This window comes from Microchirus variegatus (assembly GCF_963457635.1).
Source record: "Microchirus variegatus genome assembly, chromosome: 13".
NCBI classification, from domain to species: Eukaryota; Metazoa; Chordata; class Actinopteri; order Pleuronectiformes; family Soleidae; genus Microchirus; species Microchirus variegatus.
The window spans coordinates 15,216,412-15,241,329 of record NC_139814.1 but is presented as its reverse complement, the minus strand read 5'-3'; the positions used below and the strand labels follow the sequence as shown (position 1 = coordinate 15,241,329).

The 24,918-nt window shown below is 41.2% G+C and overlaps 2 protein-coding genes across 2 annotated transcripts; one reads left to right on the top strand and one right to left on the bottom strand.

Moving 5' to 3' along the window:
* Positions 1 to 740: 740 nt before the first annotated feature.
* Positions 741 to 13,360, top strand: ndrg1a (N-myc downstream regulated 1a). Its single transcript, XM_083899959.1, has 16 exons — positions 741 to 889; positions 4,549 to 4,608; positions 4,956 to 4,991; positions 7,065 to 7,170; positions 7,828 to 7,948; positions 8,313 to 8,375; positions 8,477 to 8,537; positions 9,009 to 9,095; positions 9,205 to 9,261; positions 9,377 to 9,480; positions 9,610 to 9,666; positions 9,758 to 9,809; positions 10,191 to 10,238; positions 10,692 to 10,727; positions 11,048 to 11,099; positions 11,938 to 13,360. The coding sequence occupies exons 2-16, from the start codon at positions 4,567 to 4,569 to the stop codon at positions 12,192 to 12,194; spliced, it is 1,179 nt and encodes a 392-aa protein (XP_083756085.1). The 5' UTR covers positions 741 to 889; positions 4,549 to 4,566; the 3' UTR covers positions 12,195 to 13,360.
* Positions 13,361 to 13,502: 142 nt separating this feature from the next.
* ccn4a (cellular communication network factor 4a) lies at positions 13,503 to 21,777 on the bottom strand. Its single transcript, XM_083899961.1, has 5 exons — positions 21,598 to 21,777; positions 18,081 to 18,369; positions 14,930 to 15,184; positions 14,084 to 14,277; positions 13,503 to 14,009 (listed from the first exon to the last, which is right to left on the bottom strand). The coding sequence occupies exons 1-5, from the start codon at positions 21,643 to 21,645 to the stop codon at positions 13,710 to 13,712; spliced, it is 1,086 nt and encodes a 361-aa protein (XP_083756087.1). The 5' UTR covers positions 21,646 to 21,777; the 3' UTR covers positions 13,503 to 13,709.
* Between the last annotated feature and the right edge of the window lie 3,141 nt (positions 21,778 to 24,918).

Sequence of the window (24,918 nt, the reverse complement as noted above, 5' to 3'; positions counted from 1 at the left end):
TGCTATATGGGGGGGTCTGCGCTCTCCGAGTGCTTTTCTAGTTACATCATTTACCTGTTTTTATGTCACTGTTGCTGCCATTTTGTACAGTTTGTGTCCATGTCTGACATTTCGTTGTGGAAGCACAATGAGAACACAACTTCCTTCTGTCCTTACATATTGTGAAGTGAAATACATGAGGTAATATCTTGTAAGCGGTTCTTAGTTGAGAAGAAAAGGGTTTTTCAAGGGTTCTTGGTAACACAAATGGTTCCATTAAGAACCATTTTGATCCAGAGAACCCTTTAAAACCGCTTTCCTAAATAAAGGGTTTTAAAAGGGTTTTTGGTAACACTAAAGTAATGTGGCCTTAAGGGTTCCAGGTGAGACCTTTATAAAAGGTTCTACCCGGAACCAAAAAGGGTTCTGCTGTGAGGACAAGCTGAAAAACCGTATGTGGTTCTATTAATTAGCACTTTTATTTCTAAGAGTGCACAACACAACAATAACAGGAGATTTGAAAGTAACGTTACAGTAACAGCTACAGTCCGTCTGTCTGTCCCTCATCATGAGTCATACGTGTCTGTCTGCATCATCGTGCAACCGCTGGAAAGAGAAGGAGCTGCTGTGTTATCAAACCCACGCACACACACAGCTGCTGTTGCCCAATCGAGAGAAAGTGGGCTGTACTGTTCACTCCCAAGGCTTTATAAAATTCCCTCAAACATCCGCCTTGTGCTTCACGTTATAAACAAAGCGACGCCTGCGCTCACTCTGCGCTCTTTGACGAGACAGAAAGAAGAAGGTTTTGCGGGCTCTTTTTTTTCCACCCACTCCAGCCTTTTTGTTGTTGTTGTTGTTGTTGCAGGGAACTGTTTCATTCCAGGACAATCACAAGTGAAATCCACAGGTGAGTGTCTGCCAAAACAAACTGATGCAATAACTTTTTATTTATTTATTTATTTATTTATTTATTATTTCATAAGGAAATGGAGTCGCAGCAGCAGCAGCAGCAGCAGCATGTCTGAGCACGTTGTTATTCCTGTTTAACGGTGAAACTTCTCTCACTGCACTGACAGGGTTCAGTTTCACCCAGTAAGTAAAGATAGATGTAGCCTGTGGAGAGGGACACCACAAACAAACAAACAAACAAACAAACACAAGTCCAAAACATCTTTGTATTATTATTATTTGGGGGTCAAAAGGAAAGTTTTGAAGGCATTTAAATGTTGTTGTTTTTAATTAATAAGGACGCCCTTCCTGGAACATGACCCAGGAGACATTTATGCCAACAGTTTCATAACAAATCTTTGACTTATTCAGCATATATTTATATATATATATATATATATATATATATATATATATATATATATATATATATATATATATATATATATATATATATCTTTTTTAAATATATATGTAGAAATAAATAAATAAAGACAGAAACATCAGTTGTTGTTTGGACTATGTTTAGATCTCGATACTTAACCAGACGATATGGACATACATTATAATACGGTACACAATAATAATAACAACAACAATAAAAATAAAAAAAATCGGTCCATTTCACTCCGGAGTGAAAGTTGGGTATGGTTATAAACTTGGCCTGTGCACAGATAACAGCAAACACTCATTTATAAACACATAATTATATGGTGACATGTCTTGTTATTGTACATATAACTTGTACAGCACATAATAATAATGATGTATGCAAATAGGTGGTTATTTTAATGATAAAATAAGAAAAAGAGATCAATGGCACATACAGTAATGTTTTTCCCAGTTTATTCTGATGCTGAAGGGAAACCCAGACTTTTAACCACCACGTGTTAAAGATCATGACCTGAGGTTTGGTGCTCGTACAGTAGAGGAGAATGACTGCATGGTGTTGAAAACTTTTTTTACTGTGCAGTGAACGTCTGGTGATCTCCTTAAAAATCCTTCCCATGTGGCAACGGAGACGACAGACATGTTTTGGTATCTTTGACAATCTGGAAAAGTAGGTCTGTGACAGCTTAAGTCTGCTGCTGCTGCTGGTGGACCACACCAGGGATTTGACAGATTGCAAAAGTGAACAAAGATTAGAGAAGCAATCACTGTCTCTGCACATGGATACTGTGTGTGTTTGTGGATAAAAAAAACAAACACACAAAAAAAACCGACATGGAAGCAATGCAGGAAAGATGGCCTGGCCGAATCTAATCAATACATTGTCAATACAGTCTCTCTGTGTTGCAGTGGACAGAGAGGGACTTTGAGCTGCTGCTGTTTTGTAACTGGGATGTTCTGGTGCAAAGTAGTGTGTCGTATCGGTGGATTTGTTGCGGGAAAAACAAGCACCGATGCGCTTTGTATCAGTGTTGTTGTTCTCTGCAGCTTAAAGCATGTTATTTTACTGTTAAGTTAAGTTTCTAACTACATAAAACCGAGTTACAATCATTGTATTGTCTATACTAGATGCTTTATTACATTCGACCGTATCTAAATATTGTTTCAGGGATAATAAAATCGTATAATTTCATTGATTGATTTGTACGACTTCACCCCGTGCAGCTGATTTTGGGCTTCAGGGTCTTCTCGAGTCCATATCCTCCCACTGTTTCCTGTTCACGGTTGCGTAACACACTTTCGTTTCTGCTCAGTTAAAGCTGTTCGACTGAAGACTTTGTTTTCTAACCCTGCAGCCTCTCACTGCCAATAACAAAAGAACCCCCCTCCCCCGACTCTCATACAGCATGGACAAGTTTCATTGGGTGATATGCATCTGGGGACTGGTTTGACTTGGTTGCGACACCTCGATGACACCAGGCCAGTTTGGCGTGAATTCGGTCTGAAGTGTGTGTAAGAGACAGATGCAGAGCAGGAAACGTCGCTTCTCCGATTCATAGGCATTTGGAAGTTACGCACAGTGTGTTTTTACCAGGTGGTTTGAAGTTGGCATGGAATCATGAAGATTGATGCGTTTTAACACTTTACAGGGTTTACTGCATGTGCAGCAAAAGGCAGTGACAAATACCCTAGAAGTACTGAATACTCTCTTCCTCACTCTGATATTTCATTGAGGTTTGACCCATAAGTTAAAGCGTATGACGTCAGTTAAAGGCGACTAAGACGAAAAGGGTCTACTACTTTGAATATAAGTATAAAAGACGAGTTTAAAGAGTATCTTTAAAGGGCCTCCATCTTGGCCAGGTGAAGTGTTGTCTCAGATTGTCAGGCAGATGTGCACTGCTGCTGGGATAAACAGCAGTTGACCTACTTGCTTCCTCATCCAGTCTCTGTGCTGCCAAAGTCATGATGAGCTCAAATTGGTCAGGTTTTTTTTACACATCGTAGCTTAAAAATAGGCTTAGAGGGGCCCCATGATGACTTGTAAACACATTTTATCTTTTCTGACAGACTGAAACTGCCCGACTTGTTTCATTTTCCAATATCCTGATCCTCAGAAACACACACACACCTCCTCTCACAGGGCAGTGGAATCTCAGTGGGGGGGGGGGGGGGGGGTTGATGATCTCCTGTCCTCTTCAACAATGCGCCTGCAGTGCAACGGCGGCTGGGATTTTTTGAATGCCTCAGCAGAAAAATGGACCAGTTGTTTGACTGTCCTGAGGTCCACTTTGAATTCCCCGTCTCTGAACATGTAGTTCGCAGGTCAAATGTCACCGCCGACGTTAAAATGTAATAACTCACTTTCCTGCCTTAAAAAAATCGAGGGGAGCACAAATATAAGATCGGGAAGGAGTCATGAAAGAGCAAACACGGCAACTGCAGCCAAGCAGAGACCGACCAAGACAAACGTAGAGAAGAACACAGTGACAGAATGCACCGAGGTGGAAAGCCAACAGGGAGCTGAAAGGAAGTTGGATGTGTTGGTGGGAACCAGGGTGTCTGTGGCTTCCTGTGTGTGCTAAGGGTCAGTGAACGGCAAGAGCACAGATCAGGCCCCTCTCTCAGGAGCCACCAGGACCAGTGGACAAAGAGCTCTCTTAACAGTCTCTAATTTGATTTGCATGCAGAGCTATGGCCTGACCGCTCTCATCCAAAACAGCTTCATGATCCACACAAGCTGCCTTCTCTTTACACGTCTCCCCTTTTCCCTTCTCTGTCTCCTTTCCCCCTCTCTGCCTATCTCAGTCCCTTTTTAATGTTCTTTTTTTGGTTTGAGTGACGCGAGACCTCCTCAGGAAAAGGACGATTTTTTGATGTGTGAGACTTTTTGTCTCTGCTGTGGGCGGCGGTGAACGGGTGTGGTCTGCTATGTGGTCCGGTCCCTGCATGCAGAGCCTGTTCACTTGTATGTCGAGCACATGTGTGTATTCAAGTCTCTTCTAGTCTCCGTGGAGCACAAACACAAAGCGAAGAGAACACACCCACTCTGCCAAGTGCAAACAGTTTTATTATTTTATTGTCCGGAGCCACTTCTTACTAATTTACCTGTCTTTAAAAATGCAAATATGTTTCACGATGTGTAACTTTCCTGTCACATGACCTGAATTCTCTTCCACACTTGCATCGGAAATACAAGTGGCTCATTATTCTTCTCTCTTCCCTCAGGATCCACAGCTTTTTGAAATGGCTGACACCGTCGAGTCCAAACCTCTGCTGGAGCTGCCGGTACGTATCCGAAAAACGGAGCCAAATCCAAATGATCCGAGCAGCACTGGGTCTCAGAAATGACCCTCAGCCTTTGTCAAATAGAATATATCACAGCTTTGTGTACTTTAAATTATACATTGATTACATTGTGTCTCTGTACTCTATCACACTTTCATTCCTCTACATAAAAAAAACACAGTCATATACGAAGTTAATATATTTTCGATGAAGCAAAGATGGCGTTAAAAATGACAAAAACGTGGCGTGAACGCTGTCTACGACATCCTCGCGATATTAGATCGTAGCATGTGACGCTGTAATTGCATTAGTTTTGATGTTTTCTTTGCTCTGCTGTGTCGTTGCAGGGTCTGATCGAGGCTGTGCAGCAGCTTGTTATCAAGGTATGTTTGCTCACACACACACGCACACAGCGAAAAACCAGCTCCTGCATTTATGATCAACCCCCCCCCCCCGCAATTGAAGCTTATGTTGACGAGCTGTCCTACATTTGTTTGTGTGTGATTGTGTTTTTACTTTTTAACTTGTCTAGTACCATCTAGTGGCTGATGAAAGGAGAGTAGTAGTGCAGTGTACGTGTGTGTGTGTGTGTGTGTGTGTGTGTTCGGAGCAGCTCGTCTGTCTTGGTGATGACCGTTCATCCGCTTGTGATTTTATTAGGGCTGAAATCTAATTTTGGTTTGGTTAATTCAGTGATGAAACGATCTTAGGAGTGGGCTTGAAAGACAGAGCTGTGGTGTGTGTGTGTGTGTGTGTGTGTGTGTCAACCCTTTAAGTTTTATCTCTGAAGCTTGATCACAAACACTCTCACGCACGCACAGTTTTTGGTACGTGTGAAGGTCCTGATGAGTCTGGGGGGTGGGTGGCTTCTCAGCACCTTGGACAGCGCTCCGGTGTCAGCGTCTGACCCCGTCTGTCAGAAACAGTTTGTTAAGCTTATTCTGAAACATCACCTGTGGGTCACACAGTCAGTGGGCTATGATCTTACTTTGACCTGAAGTGTTCATCATCAAGTGTCTGGTCTTTGGTTGCGACAGCTGAACTTCGCAACAGCGAAAACAGGATTAGTTGAGATTGCTGACACCGATTATAAATGCATGTAAACAAACATGGATGACGTCTTCTCCCAGTTTGCAAACACGGTTCAGTTGACTTCCTTTTCATTTGAACAGCCTGACCTCAATAACGCGAGCGCAATTCAAATCACAGCCCTAAACGTTCACTCTCAGTTCCTCAGAAATGAGGTTGGTCCAGACTTTTTCTAAAGAGGTGACGAATACAAGCACACACACACATGCACTGACTTGCAGGATTATATCACCCGAGAAAGCCTACGTGCTCACAGGTCCCGTAGAGTTGCGGGGGGAGGGGCGGGGCGAGGGTGTGACGAATCCTTTCATGGTTACGTGTACATTACATCCGGTAAAGAGGTTAGAGAGCCTCCCTAAGAAGATCCCATGCAGTCAAAACTGGTTTGACAACTACCCTGCAGGTCACCATGGGACAACTTTAGATTCTCCTTAGAGCGACAACAAACTTTATTAACATGATTAAATTAAAAACAACTCTACATTGTTATTCTGCAATATTTTATCTTGGCGGCAACGTCTCTTCCATATATATAATATATGATTATTCACATTCAGATGTTTATTTAAATTATTAACTTTTAAACCTTAAAATGACAAAAAAAACGACTTTAACTAAATATAAAAGTATTTTATTCTGAAACACATTACACCGGCCCATTAATCTACAATGTAATATCAGTCATTTAAAGTTTATTGAGTGCTTTAAGGAAATGTTTTAAAGGTTGCTGAATAATAGCTGCTGACGTATCCTCGCTCATTATCTCTGCTTGTTTCCTCGCTGGACGCTCATCACGTTAACGCAGTAGCTGATGGCCCTCTGTCTGACATTGGTTGATCCAATTTAGGGATCACTCCATCTAGAATTAGCTTGTTTTGACCAGCCTGCAAGGCACCATGGGAGGCCAGGAGCTTAGGCCAACGCTGTAAGCGGTGCTGGTATAAAAACGAGCTCTGAGTTCAGGCTTAAATCCTTAAATCCAGAGTTCCAACAGCTCTCGCTCGGCACTGTAGCGCAGAGATCCACTGCAATTCTGCACCTTTTTTTTTTGGCACCCCCCCCATTAGCGAGCAGCGTTGGAGTCTTCCGCAGCAAACATGGTTTTGGAGGATTCCGATGTGGAAATGATTGTGGACGAGATTGAGATCAGTGTGAGTAAACTGAAGGATGCGCTGAGGCGTTCAGCGCTGAGTAGTTTGCAGTGGATTTTGGTAGATGACGCAGCTCAGTCACTGCGTTCTGTTGATGTCACGTTATCGTCATGGTTGGTAGAACAAATTTATTCAGTTTTGACCTGACACTGTTGCTGGGTTAAGTGTTTTTACTTACTTGCATATATTTACACAGCATTTTTTTTGTGTGTGCAGGAACACGATGTGGACACTCCTTATGGAAGAGTCCACTGTACAATGAAGGGGGTTCCCAAGGGGGACAGACCAGTCCTCCTCACCTATCATGACATTGGACTGAACCGTAAGCCCTGCTCCTTTTGTCTCAGTGAAACATGTTGTTGTGTTGAAAGCAGGACTGTCCAAAGTGAGGCCCTCGGGCCAAAGTTGGCCCACAAGAGGGTTTCTTTTGGGCTAATAATAATAATCTGTTTATGTTGTTCTCTTTTTGTGAGTTAGAAATGCTGATTTAAAAGTAGGATTAAAAATTGGATTAATTCCCTTAATCTGGGTGTAAAGGCAGAGCAGTGCTGCGCAGGAAGTCAGCTAAATATATCTCACTAATGGCCACTAATTGGTCGTGTAGTTGAGGGCAGAGGATAATCAGTCAACGCTCTTGTGTGCTTCAGGTTCTGGTTGTTTTAAAACTCAGTTACCTGCTTTATAAATATTATATAATGTAATAAACTGGATGCGTTAATGCTAAAAGGATATTTAATTAAGGATCTCAGCACTTGCTTGTACCACGTTTTGGTCGTCCAAGGGATAAACTCTGGCCATCTTATTTTATATTGTTAAGGCCAATGCATGACCGTATTCAAATTCCTTCAAAGTAACTGATAAATCTTTGTGATTCACACCTTTGTCAGATGATGAGCAACAACATTCATTCTGATGTAGGTCAACTCCTACTCTTTCAGCCAAGTATCACTTATCCACCTTTTTTGGACTGCATTTCCAGACAAAACCTGCTGGGACACGCTCTTCAACCACGAAGACATGTCCGAGATCATGCAGCACTTTGCCGTGTGTCACGTTGACGCCCCCGGGCAACAAGAGGGAGCCAACACTTTTTCCACTGGGTGAGCCAGACACACGCACAATCGCAGACGCACACACACTCGCAGACACAGTTCATGTATGACAAACAGTCTGTGACCTTTGACTCGACAGGTAAATCATTGCGGATGTACTAACGACAACCTAATTTTGCAAGGGAGGGTGTTGTAGGGACATGTGTCTATCTTGTGCAGCCTAATCTCAGCTTTGAAGCGGGGACTTTGCCTCGTGTTGATACGACCTGAACACGATTTTAAAACAGATACTGAAACACAGAAGGCTGATATCTGATATAAAGGGACATTAGGAGGAATTTAGTGCGGTGATAAGATAATGATTATTATCCAGTTGTTAACTAAAGGTTTGTTTATGTTGTTTTTTCTCCAGATTCGAATACCCTTCTATGGACCAACTTGCTGAGACACTCCCAGTTGTGCTGAAGCACTTTGGGTAAGTTGAGCCATAGCTTACTCACTGTCTGCACTCAATCATATTTAAGATATTTTCTAATGTGTTTTCTAACAGTCTCCATACATCTTTGTGCACATCAGGCTGAAGAGTGTTATTGCAATGGGCGTTGGTGCCGGGGCCTACATTCTGACCAGATTTGCTGTAAGTCATTTCCAGGAGCCTCGCAACCGGGCTTCACAATAACAACAATAAGACATTTTAATCAATCTATGATTAGCAGAGCGAGCTCATGTCTTTCTACCTTTTGCTGATTTTGGCAACACAACATAGCGTATTGCTCGAGAGCCTGCTGAGCCATAAAAGTCTCAGGAATGTTCCCAGATCAGCTCAACACTAACACTGTGCGCAGTGTGAAGTCTCGCTCTGTTGATGAAGATACAAAATGAACCCCTTTAACCAAAATATGTGCGAGTTATTGCAGTGTTTATTTTTATTTAACACATATTCAACCAGAGAGCATAGACAAAAAGACCAAACTTAATAACACATTAAGATCTTAAATTACCTGGGGAATTTGCAGGCACTCAGTTTTGTGCACATGCTTTTTTTTGCTAAATGCAACCTTGTGTGGCGCAGTGATGAATCACTAACTCCATGTTACTTGTATTTTAGCTGGACTACTCCAACATGGTAGAGGGCCTGATGCTCATCAACATCAACCCATGTGCTGAAGGCTGGATGGACTGGGCTGCGCACAAGGTGACACACAAATGCAAATTAATAGGCCAGACATTACCGAGTGGAAACTGAATACCGTGCATTAAAACTAAATCTAATACTAAACTAAATCTTACATATCTGGTTTCAGATCAGCGGATGGACCCACGCTGAGCCTGAAACCATCATCTCCCACCTCTTCGGAAAGGTACAGATTCAATTTTACTCCCAACAACAAACACCGGAGCAGGACAGGATGTTGTTAACGTACCAGGTCTTTAGATCTAAGCGAGTTAAACCTTCTTCTTCTTAAATGACCACAGGAGGAGATCCACCACAACCAGGACCTGATTGCAACATACCGCCACCACATCATAAATGACATGAACCCGTTCAACCTGCATCTCTTTGTCAAGTCCTATGAAAGGTAAACACATGAGAGTTAGTCCACCTTCTATTTAAGTAGGCTCCCAAATGAGATACAGCCTACGATTGTTCAATATTAACCACAAAACTGCAATAATGATTTTGTAATAAAATATTTATTTTTCTGCAGCCGAAGGGATCTGGAAATTGAGAGGCCGATTCCTGGAAGCCATGTCAGAACCCTCAAGTAAGTGACTGTCAAGCACCAAGGTCACTTTCTGAATTTATTTTTTTTTTTAAATTACAATCATTTTAAAGTATTTTTCTTTCTTCTGCAGGTGCCCTTCTCTGCTGGTGGTTGGTGACAGCTCTCCTGCTGTGGAGGCCGTGGTGAGTCGAGGCACACACAGTCATTAATGATTAGACAGCTCACACCTTTAACCCAGCTAACTTGTGCTGGATGTGTTTTCCATTCACTTCACTCTAAACCCAAGAAAACACGCACGATCCAATAAAGTTGCAAATAAAGATCGTGTTAATACATTTACACATTTACAAGCAGTATTTATTTTATTTTCAAGTTAAGACACTTGTTATACTGATTTTTAACTCTCAGATTTACCAAACCCACAGAATATTACTTCTTTATTACTTTTTTTAAAGCTCTTGCTTTCATTTACAATTGCGTACCATGTCTACTTAAAAAAAATATGCTCTTTATTTCAACTCTGCACATCCATTTGACCTAATATGTGAATGTTTTGTCTACAGGTTGAGTGCAACACCAAGCTGGACCCAACAAAGGCTACCCTGCTTAAGGTAAAGGAGTGCGTTTCTTTCGCTCACCTCCGCCTCTTCGCTCAGATTATAATAGCCTTGACGGAAAAGCGTTGGCTGATAAGATTCCAGTGGCTCAGCATTTACCTGGTGACATATTAACCAGAGTTAGGACAGCTGAGTGTGTGTGTGTGTGTGCATGTTAACCCTGCCAACTCATTCTGTTGCAACTGACCTACTTATGTTGGCCTGCAGCAACTTTTTATGATCCGTAACCAAAACCAAATGGCTGTTCTGACTAAAGTGGGTGCCATTTATTGGGGTTAATTGTTCGCTGTGTAGAGGAGCACTGGCTGCAGCGTTCACTGCTCAGACGGTGCACGCTGAGTGCATCCAAGGGCAATCGTGTGTGTCCACTCATGTGTGAACGTTGAGGAAACAGCATGCTAAAATATTTTGTCTTCTCTCTCTCTCTCTCTCCTCTCATCTCTCCAGATGTCTGACTGCGGTGGAATGCCCCAGGTTGACCAGGTCTGTGTGTCAGCTTTGCAAAAACAACATTAACACTGTAGAACAGGGTTTTGAATGGATGGAGCAGGTCAGGTGCAGTGGGGATGGGGTGGATTAAGAAAGTAAGAGCATTAGCGAGTAGCAGACGTGCACCACAGTTGTCAGGTTGTAATCCTCCACCCTGCGCAGCACCTGCTCCTCGCAGCTGTCACGTCTCAGTCCCCTGCAGTAAGCTTCTGGATGAGAGACTGTTGCTTTTAGTGTTTTTAGTTTTTTCTGCAAACGTGTGATAAATAATGCCAAAAATGACTCTCTCTCTTTGTCTTTCTCCTGCTCTGCAGCCAGGGAAACTGACCGAAGCGTTCAAGTACTTCATTCAAGGCATGGGATACAGTAAGTATATAAGACATGCAGTAAGCATGTTCATGCTAAAAACACATTACTACTACTACTACTACTTTTGCTCTGCAAGAGATGAGTTTCCTGCCACCTGGTGGCAAGATGAAGTTTGCGTTCCCTTCTTCACCCCTTAGTGTTGACAAATAGTAGATTATAGCCGAGTAAGATTATATTTAAAACAGTAGTGCATTCCTGTAAAACATAAACAGATGTCCAACCATGATTACATGAGTTCACACGGTGCTGATTAAGTTGATCGGCTGCACGCGACTCTCTGTGTCTCTCAGTGTAGCGTGCAGTGTTTGCCGCACACAGGAAGTGACTTCTTTAAAGGCGCCATATGTAATAAATTTGGCCAAAACGGTTACTACATTCAATTCAAAATACTGATTTCTGTCGTAACTGGCAACCCGTGGTTGCTCGGCAGCTGAGGCTCTACTGACTGCAATGATTGGTAGACGGCGGTAGGTGGCGCCACATGCCAAAACGTGATTTCAAAACATAAACATGATTTGCAGTCTGCAAAATGTTTTTTTTAATGCAAATATTTTGGCTGTTCTGTTGTTGTTGGTGAGCTCAGTTTGTTATATGAACATTATTCCTGAGTCTCTGTGACATATTAGGAGGATTTTTACTGCCAGTTGCTTTAGATTTATTACATAATGCACCTTTAATGCTAAGACAATTAGCAAAAAAAAGTTCGGCGAAAATGTTGGAGTAAGACTCAGAACTCAAAACGAGATTCACTGCTTTCAGCGTCAGCGTCTTTAAACCTTCAGCGTGTATATTGTGCGCACTAAATAAAACATCCGCCAAATCCTCTTCTCCTCAGTACCATCTGCCAGCATGACCCGCCTGGCCCGCTCCCGCACCGCGTCTGGCTCCAGCGTGACCTCCTTCGAAGGCAGCCGCTCCCGCTCCCACACCACCGAGGGAAACCGCTCCCGCTCCCACACCAACGAGGGCCGCAACCGCAGCCACACGGCCGACAACCAGCGCGGCCAGCCCCACACGGACAGCCCCATGGACGGCGCGGCCAACAGCAGCGTGGACCAAGGGGTCCCCAAGTCCACCGAAGTGTCCTGCTAAATGGAAAACCTCCGCTCTCTGGACAAACAAACGTCTTAAGGTCCTTTTTTTTTTTTTTTTTTTCGGTTTGTGCTGCGCTGCCTCTAACTTGACACACACACACACACACACACACACTACTGCGCACATACACATCTACATGGAGGACACTAAGATTTGTGCAAACGCACAATGGACTCTCGCCTGCAGATTATTCGGTGCAGCCGAGATGCCTGAAAATGTCCAAAATTTAATATCTTGAGTAGGAGATTTAAAGGGTATGCTTGTTTTATTGACCTGAGAGAAAAAAAAGGCTCCTGAGTTCCTTGGTCACATTAGTGTAAGGTTAGGGGCAACGCAGCATATGGGAACACCGAAGCAGGGAATGTTGAAGAAAGCTGTCGCCGCAGTGTACACGTATCGCTCATTATCTCATAAAACAAATTTTTTTCCATTTCTGCATTTTTCTTGTTTTTATTTCTTCTTTTTTTGTTGTTCAATCATTTATTCTGTTTTATTTTTTTTCCATGTCTGAAGTGTTGTCGTTGGTGTGTAGGAGCAGATGTTTAGATGGAGGATGGGGAGGCACTTGGATAAACAAATCACAAATGTAATTTTCCAAAAAAAACAAACAACAACAAAAGAAAATCATGTTTCATGTGAATTCTTTCTCTCTCTGCTTTTTACAGAAGTTACATATCTGTCTTTAAGACTATACGCTTTGTTTTTAATCAACCAAAAAAAGAGACATTTTAAAACTTTTACATCTCATGCTTTATTAAAGAATAATGGCAGAATACAAAAAAAAAAAAGATTTCCCTTTTTTTTTTTTCAAATGATGATTTCTATGCAGTCAATCACAATGGAACAAAGATGTGCCATGGAATTGTTCTCTCTGTAGACGAGATGCTCCTATGTCGTGGATTTCTCGGGTGAGCGGCGTGATCGTGATCCACGCGTCGCCGTGAGGGACGACCATAAAACTCACCCGACACCCTCTACTCCTGCATTATACTTGCACTACAGAAACGTTTCTTTTCTCTTTTTTTTGCTTCGTAGAACATACACATACACAGCTTTGTAAAGATGCTATGTACAACCATCTAATGCTGTAGAAAAGCATAAAAAAATGACATAACAGTTTGTATTTATTAAAAAATTACAATTAAAAAAAACCTTGTAACAGATTTCACCTGATTGTGTGTCTTTATTTGCGGTATTGAGAGGTCAGTTGTACTTCATGTCTGCCTTTTTAATTATTATAGAGAAGTTATTTATGAAATTATATACAGAAAAGCCTCAATATCTAAAAGTAGGCATAGTGAGTTTAAAGACGATGCTCTTGAAAGCAGGTTAAGAACATCATATATGTTATGACATATATAAGCTGAAAGCTGCTTTAATAAGTTAGGCCTTCAATATTGCACACACACTCACTCAGCGGCTGAATATGTTCATGCTAAATGAGCTGTTGTGTTTCATATTTACAGATTTTTCCAATAGGAAAAAGACCATATGAAAAGAGAGCGTGTGTCTTCAGTTCATGACTTCGGGGTAACCATAGTAACTCTCCAGCTCAGTGAAGATGTCGTTGGGGCTCTTGCAGCTGAGGTTGCAGAAACAGGCCTGAACCCACAGCATCTTCCAGGTGAACCCCGACCCGTTAGGACACTGGAACTCCACGTCGATGGTTTTGGACTTGTACGGGATGCAGCAGCGCTCGTCGGTGCAGACGCCGCAGTATTTGGGCCTGAAGTTCTTCTTGCTGGTGCAGCCAGAGACGGTGAGGTTGTACGGCTGATCTTCCCTGTAGATGTTGAGACATTTCTTTCCCGGCTGAAGGAGGAAAGAGAGACGTTAGTATTCAGTTGTCCTCATCATACTGCCTTTCTATGCTTTTCCTCGGTTACCTTGATGTGTTTGGTGATGTCCACCTCGCAGGGGCGCAGGTTGCAGAGGCGAGACTCCTTGACCATCTCACATTGGTCGTTGGCGTTTGAGACCCTCAGGGAGAGGCCGCGACCACAGGTCTTGGAGCAGGGGCTCCATGAGGTAGTCTGGGTAATGCAGTTCTTGTGCCAGCTCCCCGTCTCAGCTGTATACGCTGGATTAATGTAGAAACAAATCTTTTAATTCATTAGGAGGTGTGATTATAAGATGTTCTGCCTTGCTTGGTTCCTACTGGAAGCAAAGATCCACTGCATCATTTGTATTTAACCCAAATACTTAAATGATTTCCCATTCATCTGGAAATGATTGATGATTTTGTTCCCTTATGTAACCCAAAGGCATCTCCACTCACATTCCTCCCTCCATGGCTCATGGTACCATTTCACTAAAAGAGCGGAAACTGGACGAAGCCAAGAAACAGTGTGAGGGCTTCCACCGCACACAGTACACACACACACACACACACACACGTACGCACACAAACCCTAACCTCAGGATCCTTCTGGACTATAAACTGTACTCAATAGACTTTTAACTCTCAACTTTAAACACAGCTGCTGCTGTTCTTTTCCTCGTGGAATTTTCTTTCCATGAAATATGTATTTTCTATTTCTATCTGTCTATCTAAAGCAGCTGTAGTTGCAGGCTGCACATGTGTCAGATGATTATGTGTACATAGTGCAATGCAAAGTTGATTTTGTGTTCTTATACAATGCTGGAAGGAGAACCAGGGGATTTGTTAGAACATGTTAGAGCTGTATAAATAAAAGGTAAATAAACCACACAAAGCAGAATTGACGTCCTACCCTCCACAGCGTGTCTCGGCGCTGTCTTGCGCCCCCTCTTGGGCTCATCACAGATCCACTGCTCACAGCATTCTCCCCGAATTTTGACCCGACGTGGGGTTTGGCACCAGACCCGGGGAGGCTTGGACTCTGTGCACAGTCCCACACATCCGATGGCACCGTTCACACACACACACTGGTATTTACAGCTGGGCTTGAAGCTCTGCCCGTTGGGGTAGATCACACCATCGTGCTCACATCCTGTCCCCACCATATCTGATATCACACAGAGGAGCGACATCCAGACTCAAACTGTAGGAAGAGTTATACACAGGGCAGAGTGCAAACTACTAGACGCTGTGCTACAGCTATGTCTTTGCATTTGTTTCAATGCTTAGAACCAAACCTGTAATAAATAAGAACATAAAATACACATACAACTTACACATTGTTTTATCTTTGAACCATAAAAGTTGCATAGCAACGATGTTGATACATAGTCTTTAATTTTTGCCAAACACATTCAATTCTGGCTCAAAATGTCATGTCCATGTGTGGCTTTTAAGCCTTGGCACGGATCTGTGCTGCAGGTGCACGCATGGTAAATTGCTGTGGGAATAATACACAACTCCTTATATGGACATCCTGGTGTTTATTGGTCACACATTCAGCCTTTAAAAAATATGTTTTTTGAGTGTTGTTGAGTCAAAGTTAGGATTAATCTTATAGTAATATATAGTAGAAATAATTGTGCAAGTGAACTTTGGACTTTGACGTGTTTCCAAATTTCACAAATTTAATCCGATTTTAAACATTTTGAGTACTTTTTACTCAGGTGTGTTTTTATAGTTTGGTTTGGGTAAATATGATTTACATTACATTTGTGAAGATGCAACTTTGCAACATATAGATTTATATTCCACAGATGAAACATGATGATGCTGTATATTAACCATCATTATTACGTATTACTTTATATATATATAATAATAATTACTCTAGTAATCATTTACTAATGGTGTTGATTTGGAGTGAATAAGCATTAAGCAACAGCTAACTACTAATCGTCTACTAATCATTCACTATATGGTGTACATGTTACCTGGGTGAGCATTACTAATCAATTAATTTAGGTCTTAATAATTATTTACTAATGCTGTGCTGTGTATGTCATCAGGTGGCCCTTATTGGTTGCTATGGTTTCCGTTCTTCACCAGAGGCCCTAATCAATGCCGGCTCTCCCTCTGTGCTCCCATCGGCACCTGTGTCACTTCCGGGTCAGAGGTCGCATTCCCGACAGGTATGGCCGCACGCTGTTTCACCCATGGCTTCACCTCGCTGGTCCTTTCATTTGGTCATTATGCTCAACGCATTTGCGTTGTGTTGTAGGGCGACTGGTTGTGTAGTGTTCCTTGCTCACTGTGTGCGCCGCTGTGGTTGTTTTGGCGCCGTTAAATGTCATCTTTCACTGTGTTATGGTCAGTGCTGCTAGGTGGCTAATGCTAGTGTGGTCACAGGTAAATGCTGGCGGCTGCCTGGAGCCCTTCGTCCTCCCGCGAGTGTCGGTTGCTGCTAAAAAAGTATATATCGTTAGCCTAGTTAGCCTAGCTTAGTTGCCTAAGTCATATTTGAACGTTTTCGGAGAAAAAAACATTGGTAAAGTTAGGCAGATATATATATATATATATATATATATAAACATGTATGTGTGTGTGTATATGTATATGTATGTGTTTATATATAACTGTAAATATATATATATATATATATATATATATATAAAATTACTTCAGCAATTATGCTATTAGGCTAACGATATTGTAAAATGCATCCGCATTCATGTTGGTGTCCTTAGCAGATGCCTGCTGCTTTGCATGGATTGAACCAGGATTTCGCTTATGTTTCTATTTTGTTCATCCAATCAATTGAGGGATTTGTTTTGTAAATGAGGTGATTTTGTTTTGTTTTCTTTAACTTCCTCTTTTGTTGTATTGGGCAGTTTTGGTTGTTTAAGCCTGTGACCTGCCCATTCTTATAGTTTTGTTAGCCTCTCAGTTTACTTTCTTTTCTTTTTGAGTGTATGCATTGCAACCCCAGTAATTTGTTGTTAATTTGCTGGTGGTGGCATCCTCCCTTCTTGTCTTGCTGTGTCCCTGGGTGTGGGTTTTCTTCACTGAGAGAGTGTCTGACACCTGTGCCCCGCTGATTTTGTTGTTTTCCTTTGGTGGATCCCTCCCCTGCACTAGTCTTCGTCCATCCACTTTGACCTCAGCACTGGTTTTTTGTTTTTGTTTGTATGAATGAATGAATGAGTTTCATTGATATTTTAGAACTGATGAATATTTAATAAAAGGTGTATTTTAACTTGGAACCACATCTCATGCCCTCTTGAGTAACCACAAACCTGTGTGCCTTGTGTCTGAGATAAATTCCCAGGGTGGCGCTGTCGAGCTTCCACTTTTTTTGGGGTAATATCATGTATGTAATATTAGTTCCCTACCTTCTCACCACCAAGAGTCCAGAAAGGATTAATGGTAACCTATGGTTTTTTTCATGCTTATGAGGCACTTCTTAAGGGTTAGGTCAGGTTACTAATGTCAAGTAAAACCTTACATAAGATTAGGCAAGGGCCACCTGATGACATACACAGCACAGCTTTAGTAAATGATTCATTAAGACTTAAATTAATTGTTTATTAATGTTTATCCAGGTAACATGTATACCATAAGTAGATGCATTAGTTAGCTGTTACATAATGCTTTTTCACTCCAAATAAACACCATTAGTAAATGATTACTAGAGACATTTTCAATGGCTTACTAATATTAACTAATGTGTTAGTTAATGCTGCGTAATGCATACATGATAACTAATTACAATATTAAACTTTTATTAATGCTTAATGATTTATTCACTAACTTTGAGTAGTACACATTAACTGCTTATTATATATATATATATATATATTAATATGTTAACTAATGCTAAGTAATGCATAATGATTGTTAATATATTATTATTAAACAGTTGATTAATGCTTAATAAAGTACTAACTAATGCTAATTAAGGGACCCTTACTTTAAAGTGTTACCCAAACGGGTAAAATGATCAATAATCACAGAAGCAAACACTTTTTTTTGTTGTTTCGTTGGTTCTGGTGAGTGACACTTACATGCACAAAATCCTTTTTCGTACCTCGGCTTGTCCGAGCTGTAGTCACAGTACAGTCCCTTGTGGTAGTCGCACGTATCCGCCTCGTTGCACTCCTCGCCCACCTGCCGGGCGCAGGTTTTGCAGCAGTCGCATCCGTCCATGATGAGGCTCACGCCGGGCGGACAGGACATGATGGCGACGGCACACTCGCAGGGCCACTTGCAGTACTGTGTGCGGTTGTATAGATCTGTGGGTGGGGGTGAGACGGCTGTGGCAGGCAGCATGGCAGTGGAATTCTGGGAGAAGGCCTGAGGGAGGAGGGGGGACAAATTAGACCTTGAAAAGCATAATTAATACCACAATAATTACACAAATAAGTAACTTTCATTACACTGAACATACAGTGGCTTTGGTTAATTTGAAGCCTCATATTTGTGCTCAGCTCATTTTAGCCTTTTCTTTTCTTACAGTACCAGTTCAGTGTACGCCAAGTAGGCCTGATTAGCAGCTAAATGTAGCAGCTAACATAAAAAAAACATTGTCGTACCACTGTTCCATTCAATTTAGATGAATGTGATGTGCATTGATTTTGACTTGTTGCTTATTGTCCCTAGAAATGCGCCACTCAACTTAGGTTTAATGAGGAAATGGAAATCACAATTATCCAAACTGTCAGACAGTAAAATCGTGACAAAAGCAGACTGGCCCTGCCCTAATATTTTAATCTTCCTTTATCCCAAATTCTTCCATGTTAATCCTGTCTCAATATAGGTTCCACTGTTCTACAGGATTCGAATGAAGCTCATTTGCACGCGTCTTCTTTACTTCTACATGCAGCCGATGTGTCGTGATGTTGTGAAATCATTTTAACGAGTCTGTACAAAAAAAAAAACCCTGAATAAATCATTGAGTGAAGATAATCCTGCATGTACTCAACACCTCAACAGAGGTGTTTCATCATCACATATTAAGTCCACAACTGTGTTATCTGATTTCCCCCCTCTGTGTGTTGTGACTCTTCCAGGCCGTCTGCCAAAATCGCACTCACTAACGAGCTTTGCGGTTTTTAAAGGCAGATGTTCTCGGTGAAACAGGCCACGTGGGACATGTGAACAGCTCAGCCCTGGTTTTGGACAATGAATGCTCGAGTCTCCGCGGAGGAAAAGTGATGTTTTTATTTTTAAATACCCTTTCTCTGACAACAAATAAGGCATTTTAGAGTTTGGAGAGCATGCTGTGTATGAGAAAATGCCAGATAAAATGTGTTGTGCTATCAAGTTAACTTAGATTTGCTTAAAGAAAAGAGAAGTTACATTTACTGCGAATGTTCTGATGAGGCTGCTGCAGCTACTGCAGCTACTGTTTCCCTCATAATGACCTCAACATGACCGGGTCTAGAGGCAGGGCCAGGGAGTGAGGCCAGATATGATCTGTGTACTCACAAATCACAACATGATCCATAAAAACCTTCTCTAATTTGTGGAAGACACACATATTAATATACACATGCGTATACATCCACATTTAACGGCGATGCTTCATCAAATCATGCACGTTTGTCATTTCCAAGAGCTTGTTCTCTGCAATTGAATGAAATTAAACTTGTATTAATAGTACAGATTTGAAAGCTAATGCAGAAAAATGATTTCTAATTAGAGCAGTGCCACTAGACAATTCCTCAGAGTTATTTAATGTACCCTGTAGCTATCAGACTAAATTACAGAGGAAAACAATCATACAAAAATGTAAATTATACAAACAAACAAACAAAGCAGAGAGCGAGAGAAGAGATGTGAGTAAGTTGTGTAAATACTGAGAATGACTGAAGCACTTATCATCTTGAAATTGTTCACTCCCCCCCCCCCCCCCCCCCCCCCCCCCGAGTAAACTTAATTAAATAAACATTTAATCTCTGTGTAGATTAATCAGAGACACTTTATGGGTGTTTTTGAAAAAACACAAGTAAGACTGCAGGCAGATGAAGATGCATAAATTGTTTTACATCCACAAAATGTTGACTTTTAATGCAATTGCAACATGTTATTTGACCTTTTTTTCCCTCTCAAATACACACAGCTGTTTGTGTGAAGTGAAGTGACAAGGACTGATGAGCCTTCTTCCCCTGCTGGCTCCGCCGTTTGTCGCTCTCAGCCTCTGGTCACACAACACATGACCTCTGAGTGCATGAGCACGAGAATAACAAAACACATCCTCAGGGGAAGAGGGAGAGCATTAGGAGAGACTGTCACTCATGCACTCCGAGTGGTTTAAAAATTTTCTCCAAATATTTGCAACACTGACGTGACGCAACATGAAGTTAGACTGTTTAACATAAACTGTTTATGAACTACTGATGGTTCATTATTTGCAGAACAGCTGCACTGATTCAGATAAAGGATGAAGGGTCACATACAGACATGACTTTTTAAGCCAGACTTCAAAACTTACTGTGTTTAAGATTTAACCCTCAGGCGTCACTTTAATTTACAACGCTCTTAAGTCATTAGAGGACAAAAATGTCAACTTCCATTTTTTTCCTTTTTTTTTTTCATTTTCGAGGATTTTAACCCTTTAAACCATATAACTAGTTCTTCTGTGTGCTTTTCCATGTAATCAAAGTGGCATTCAAGGCATTAAAATCCTGATTAGTAAATATTTGATCAGGACTGAAGTTGATCAAAAGATTTAACCCCCCCAAAAAAGCAGAACAAATATGAATCTGTTTTTGGACATTTTTGTTCTTAATGAGTATGGCCAATTTTTTTTTCTCCCTGCTATTGAGCTATTGGAAAACTGTTAATTCTAATTCCATCATTTGTCAAGAGATTGTGCCATATGCACTAACACTAATGCAGGTAAAGAAATGGGGATTAAAAGGCTTAAAAAAGCTGTTCCTCGTATAACCACGAGGGGTCACTAAAATATAAGGAAATGAAGCTGCGTGAGCGCTGAAGTACTGATATCACACACTTGCAGCGTCCATCCTAAAATATTAATAATCCATAGGTGTCAGGGAGGTTCAGTCAACTGTGTGTTTTTTAATTGTGAAGTGCTTTGTATATTTCTTTTGTAAAGAGTTATATAAGTAGCAATAATAATAATCATTATTATTACTTTTAAATGAAGAACAAACCATAAATCCACCACAACAAATGACGTGTGAATACAGTCATTCTAGCAGGAGATAGCAAATATGATTTTATATATATATTACAGTACAGTATGAGTTTGGTCATAATGTAGCAATCACATATATATGGTAATAGCATATCTTATTACTAAGTAATAAGTAAATAATGATTGAAAATGTATGTGGGACATAAGGGAGGAGTGAATTCAACTTAATTAAATACTAATCATCAATTTTTAATACACAAAATATGATTTGGTAAACACAAATATATCCGTATTACATCACTATTTTAAGTGTTATTACCAGGCTGGAAACTGCATTAGAAATAAGAAAGTAAAACGTGTAACTGTAAAACAATGCGATCCCTACAAAAACAGTGATTTAAATCTCTCCTTCGTCCCACCTGTTGAATCCCGCCTGCTGTTAGAATCCACAACAGGAGCCAACTCATCACTGGTCGCGAACCGCAAATGCATCGAGTCCAGAATGAATTAAATCCCGTTTCAAACGCGCGACTCTCCGCGCTCCGCAGGTGTGCGAATGCAACATCCTCCTCTTCCACCTCCGCGCTCCGTCGCTGTCATCTCCGCGCACCCGCACAGTGCGCGTCCTGCGCTGACGGCCTGTGTTAAAAGAGTGCGGGGCTGACGTAAGGTCCCGCATACTTCTGACAGTGTGGGACGGTTTCTCCTCCTCCTCTTCCTCCTCCTCCTCCTCCTCCTCCTCAGATCACTGGCAGCTCCTGAGGTCAGGGCGTGTCCCGGGACACCATGCTCTCAAATCAGGCCCCCAAAAATCAAAACTCATCTTTATTGCCTCACTGAATCTCCACCTTATAGCTGACATGGCTGTAACTGCAGCGAGAAAGGAAAGCTGCATTAACTGATAATTGTTTGAATAAATAAATAAATATATCCTGCAGAGAGGTTTTATTTAAATGTCAGGGTCAGTGCCTGGTCCACAGACGTTTACTTCCATTCAATGATGTCATCCTTCTTTCCTCAAACTCTGCCACTTTTGCTTGATATTTCAATTTTTCCTGGAGATCTCAGACCGTTCCTGTGTGAGATGACGCAGGCGACGATAGAAGAATTCCACTGTTATTTTATTCAGTTTATGCTCCACCACTAATCCCACACACATGCCACTGCTCTGCCGACGGTCGTACAGTAACTCCACACAGCGCCCGGAGGGAACACAAAGGAGAGAGTGAGTGATAGGTGAGAAATGAGCACTTTGTCAGGAAAGTGGCCCATGTGCCCCAGGTCTGAACCCAGATTACTTACAGATGATCCTCTAAATCCTGTCAGAGAGCTGTGGGCCTCTGAGCTATGATCTGAACGGCACAAAAGCCTCCGTCTGCTTCCTTTCTCTCATGTTTCCCTTCATCTTGACTTTTCCATGTGTCACACTCTCTCTCAGATTTCATGTCCATCCTCACTTCTGCTCAGTGGCTGACTTCAGATTAGAATCTAGATTTCACTCTTAGGTGGCACGTTTTCTATATTCTCATGTAACATTGATGTTGTTGTTTTTTTAAGTTATTCTTCCGAAAGTAGTTGTTTGATGCATTTTCAGAAATTTCGGTGACAGAATACTGCTTTGTCTTATGAAACTCTCTCAGATTTCATCCCATTATCCGCACCATTAATCATTAAGAGCTGTTTCAGAATGGAACATTGCGACATTTCAGAATTATTTTTACTCACAAGATATCTAAATGCTATTTTCTTTTTTCTTTTATATAGTATACGGAGAAAATATAATTTCATTTAAAGAAAAGGCTTAAAATACTATATTTTCAAGACCTAGTATAGTTTGTTTTTCTTTTATATAGTATACGGAGAAAATATAATTTCATTTAAAGAAAAGGCTTAAAATACTATATTTTCAAGACCTAGTATAGTTTGTTATGGTATAGTACAGAACGGTATGGTATTATATAGTACAGTATGGTGTGGTATAGTGTATATGGTATAGTATGGAATGGTATGTTATAGTATAGTATAGCATGATATGTTATAGTATGGTATAGTACAGTATAGTTTAGTATGGTATATGGTATGTTATAGTATAATATAGTATGGTAAAGTATGGTATGTTATAGTATAGTCGAGTATGGTATGGTATAGTATAATATAGTATGGTATGTTATAGTACAGTCGGGTATGGTATGGTATAGTATGGTAAGTTATAGTATAGTATAGTATGGTATGTTCGCATCTAAAGTTCCAGGGTAGATTAGATGCAAATGACCAATACTTTTTGTGTTTTGCATTGTTATTTTTTCTTATGCTGTTAAAAATAAACATTTATTCATATTATATTCCTGAGCTTACAATCTTTGATGCACTTTAATGCACATGCAGTGGTGCAAGTTTATAAAATGGCCATCACTGCCTGTGTTTCACTTGCACACGATTGTGATTCTAAAAACACAAAATATGTCTAGATTGATATATACACAGAACCCGAAACAAGGCAAAATGACAGTAATTCATGCAGTGGGAGAAAAAAAGTCCCTCTTAACATTTCCTATACTTCCTTATCCCTTCTCCAGAGTGACACACGTGTGGAACCACACATGGTATCGTTCATGCTCGTGTCTGCATCTGTCCTCCATTTTCTGGTCTGATACAATAGCTGTAGTTAGCGTTAATGACATGGACATACTGCAGTAATACAGTAATGCATCGTTAGGTGACGTCAGTCAAAGCAGGGCCGCGTGCCAACTCTGTGCTGTTAATGCTTCTGTTGTGGTGGTGGTGGTGGTGCGGTGCCTTTGACCAGAAATGATCTCCCAATGAAAGCCATGTCTGCTGCTGAGCTCTCACATGAGGTGGACGTGGAGGGTTTTAATCTGAAGGTTGTGCATTATGTAACAAATCTAAAGCAACTGGCCATAAAATCCTCCTAATATGTCCCAGAGATTCAGGAATAATGTTCTTATAACATACTGAACAGTACAGCCAAAATATTTGCATTAAAAAAATATTTTGCAGACTGCAAATCATGTTTATGTTTTGAAATCCTGTTTTGCCATGTGGCGCCACCTACCGCCGTCTACCAATCATTGCAGTCAGTAGAGTCTCAGCTGCCGAGCAACCACGGGTTGCCAGTTACGTCAGAAAACGAAAAACCTAAAAGACCTTGGTATTTTGAATTTGAATTTAGTAACCGTTTTTGGCCACATTCTTACATATGGCACCTTTAAGCTTAGAGATATTGCTAACTACATTAGCTTCCTTCTCACGAGCTGAGCATCAGTAGAAAGAATTTAACGCCACTATACGACAACATCTAAGTTGTGTATACTGCAGTGCCCATGCCTGGTTCATGGATAGTGAAAATGGTATAAAAGTGATGGACTGAGGAAAACCAACCATATATGTCTTGAGTCTCGCACAGGCGGTCAAATTGAAAACCTCCTCAAACTCGCAGTTGAAAGCCTTGAAGCCAGAGCATGTTTTGGAAATCCTCAAGCTTCAAAGTCAAGTGTCGCCGCTAATCCTTCGCACAATGGGAGACTGCGTTTATTACACCCCGCGGCAACCAGAAAGTGCTGAGGGGATAGATGAAAAAGAAAGTTCCTCCACAGCACAGCACAGCACAGCGCTGGTGTGGGAACATTTTCAGATGACTTTGCTCCTGTCGTCTGCAGCTCACAGCCTGTAAACTGCCTCAAACAGCAGGGTGTTTTCTCTGCAGCTTGAAATAGCTCAAG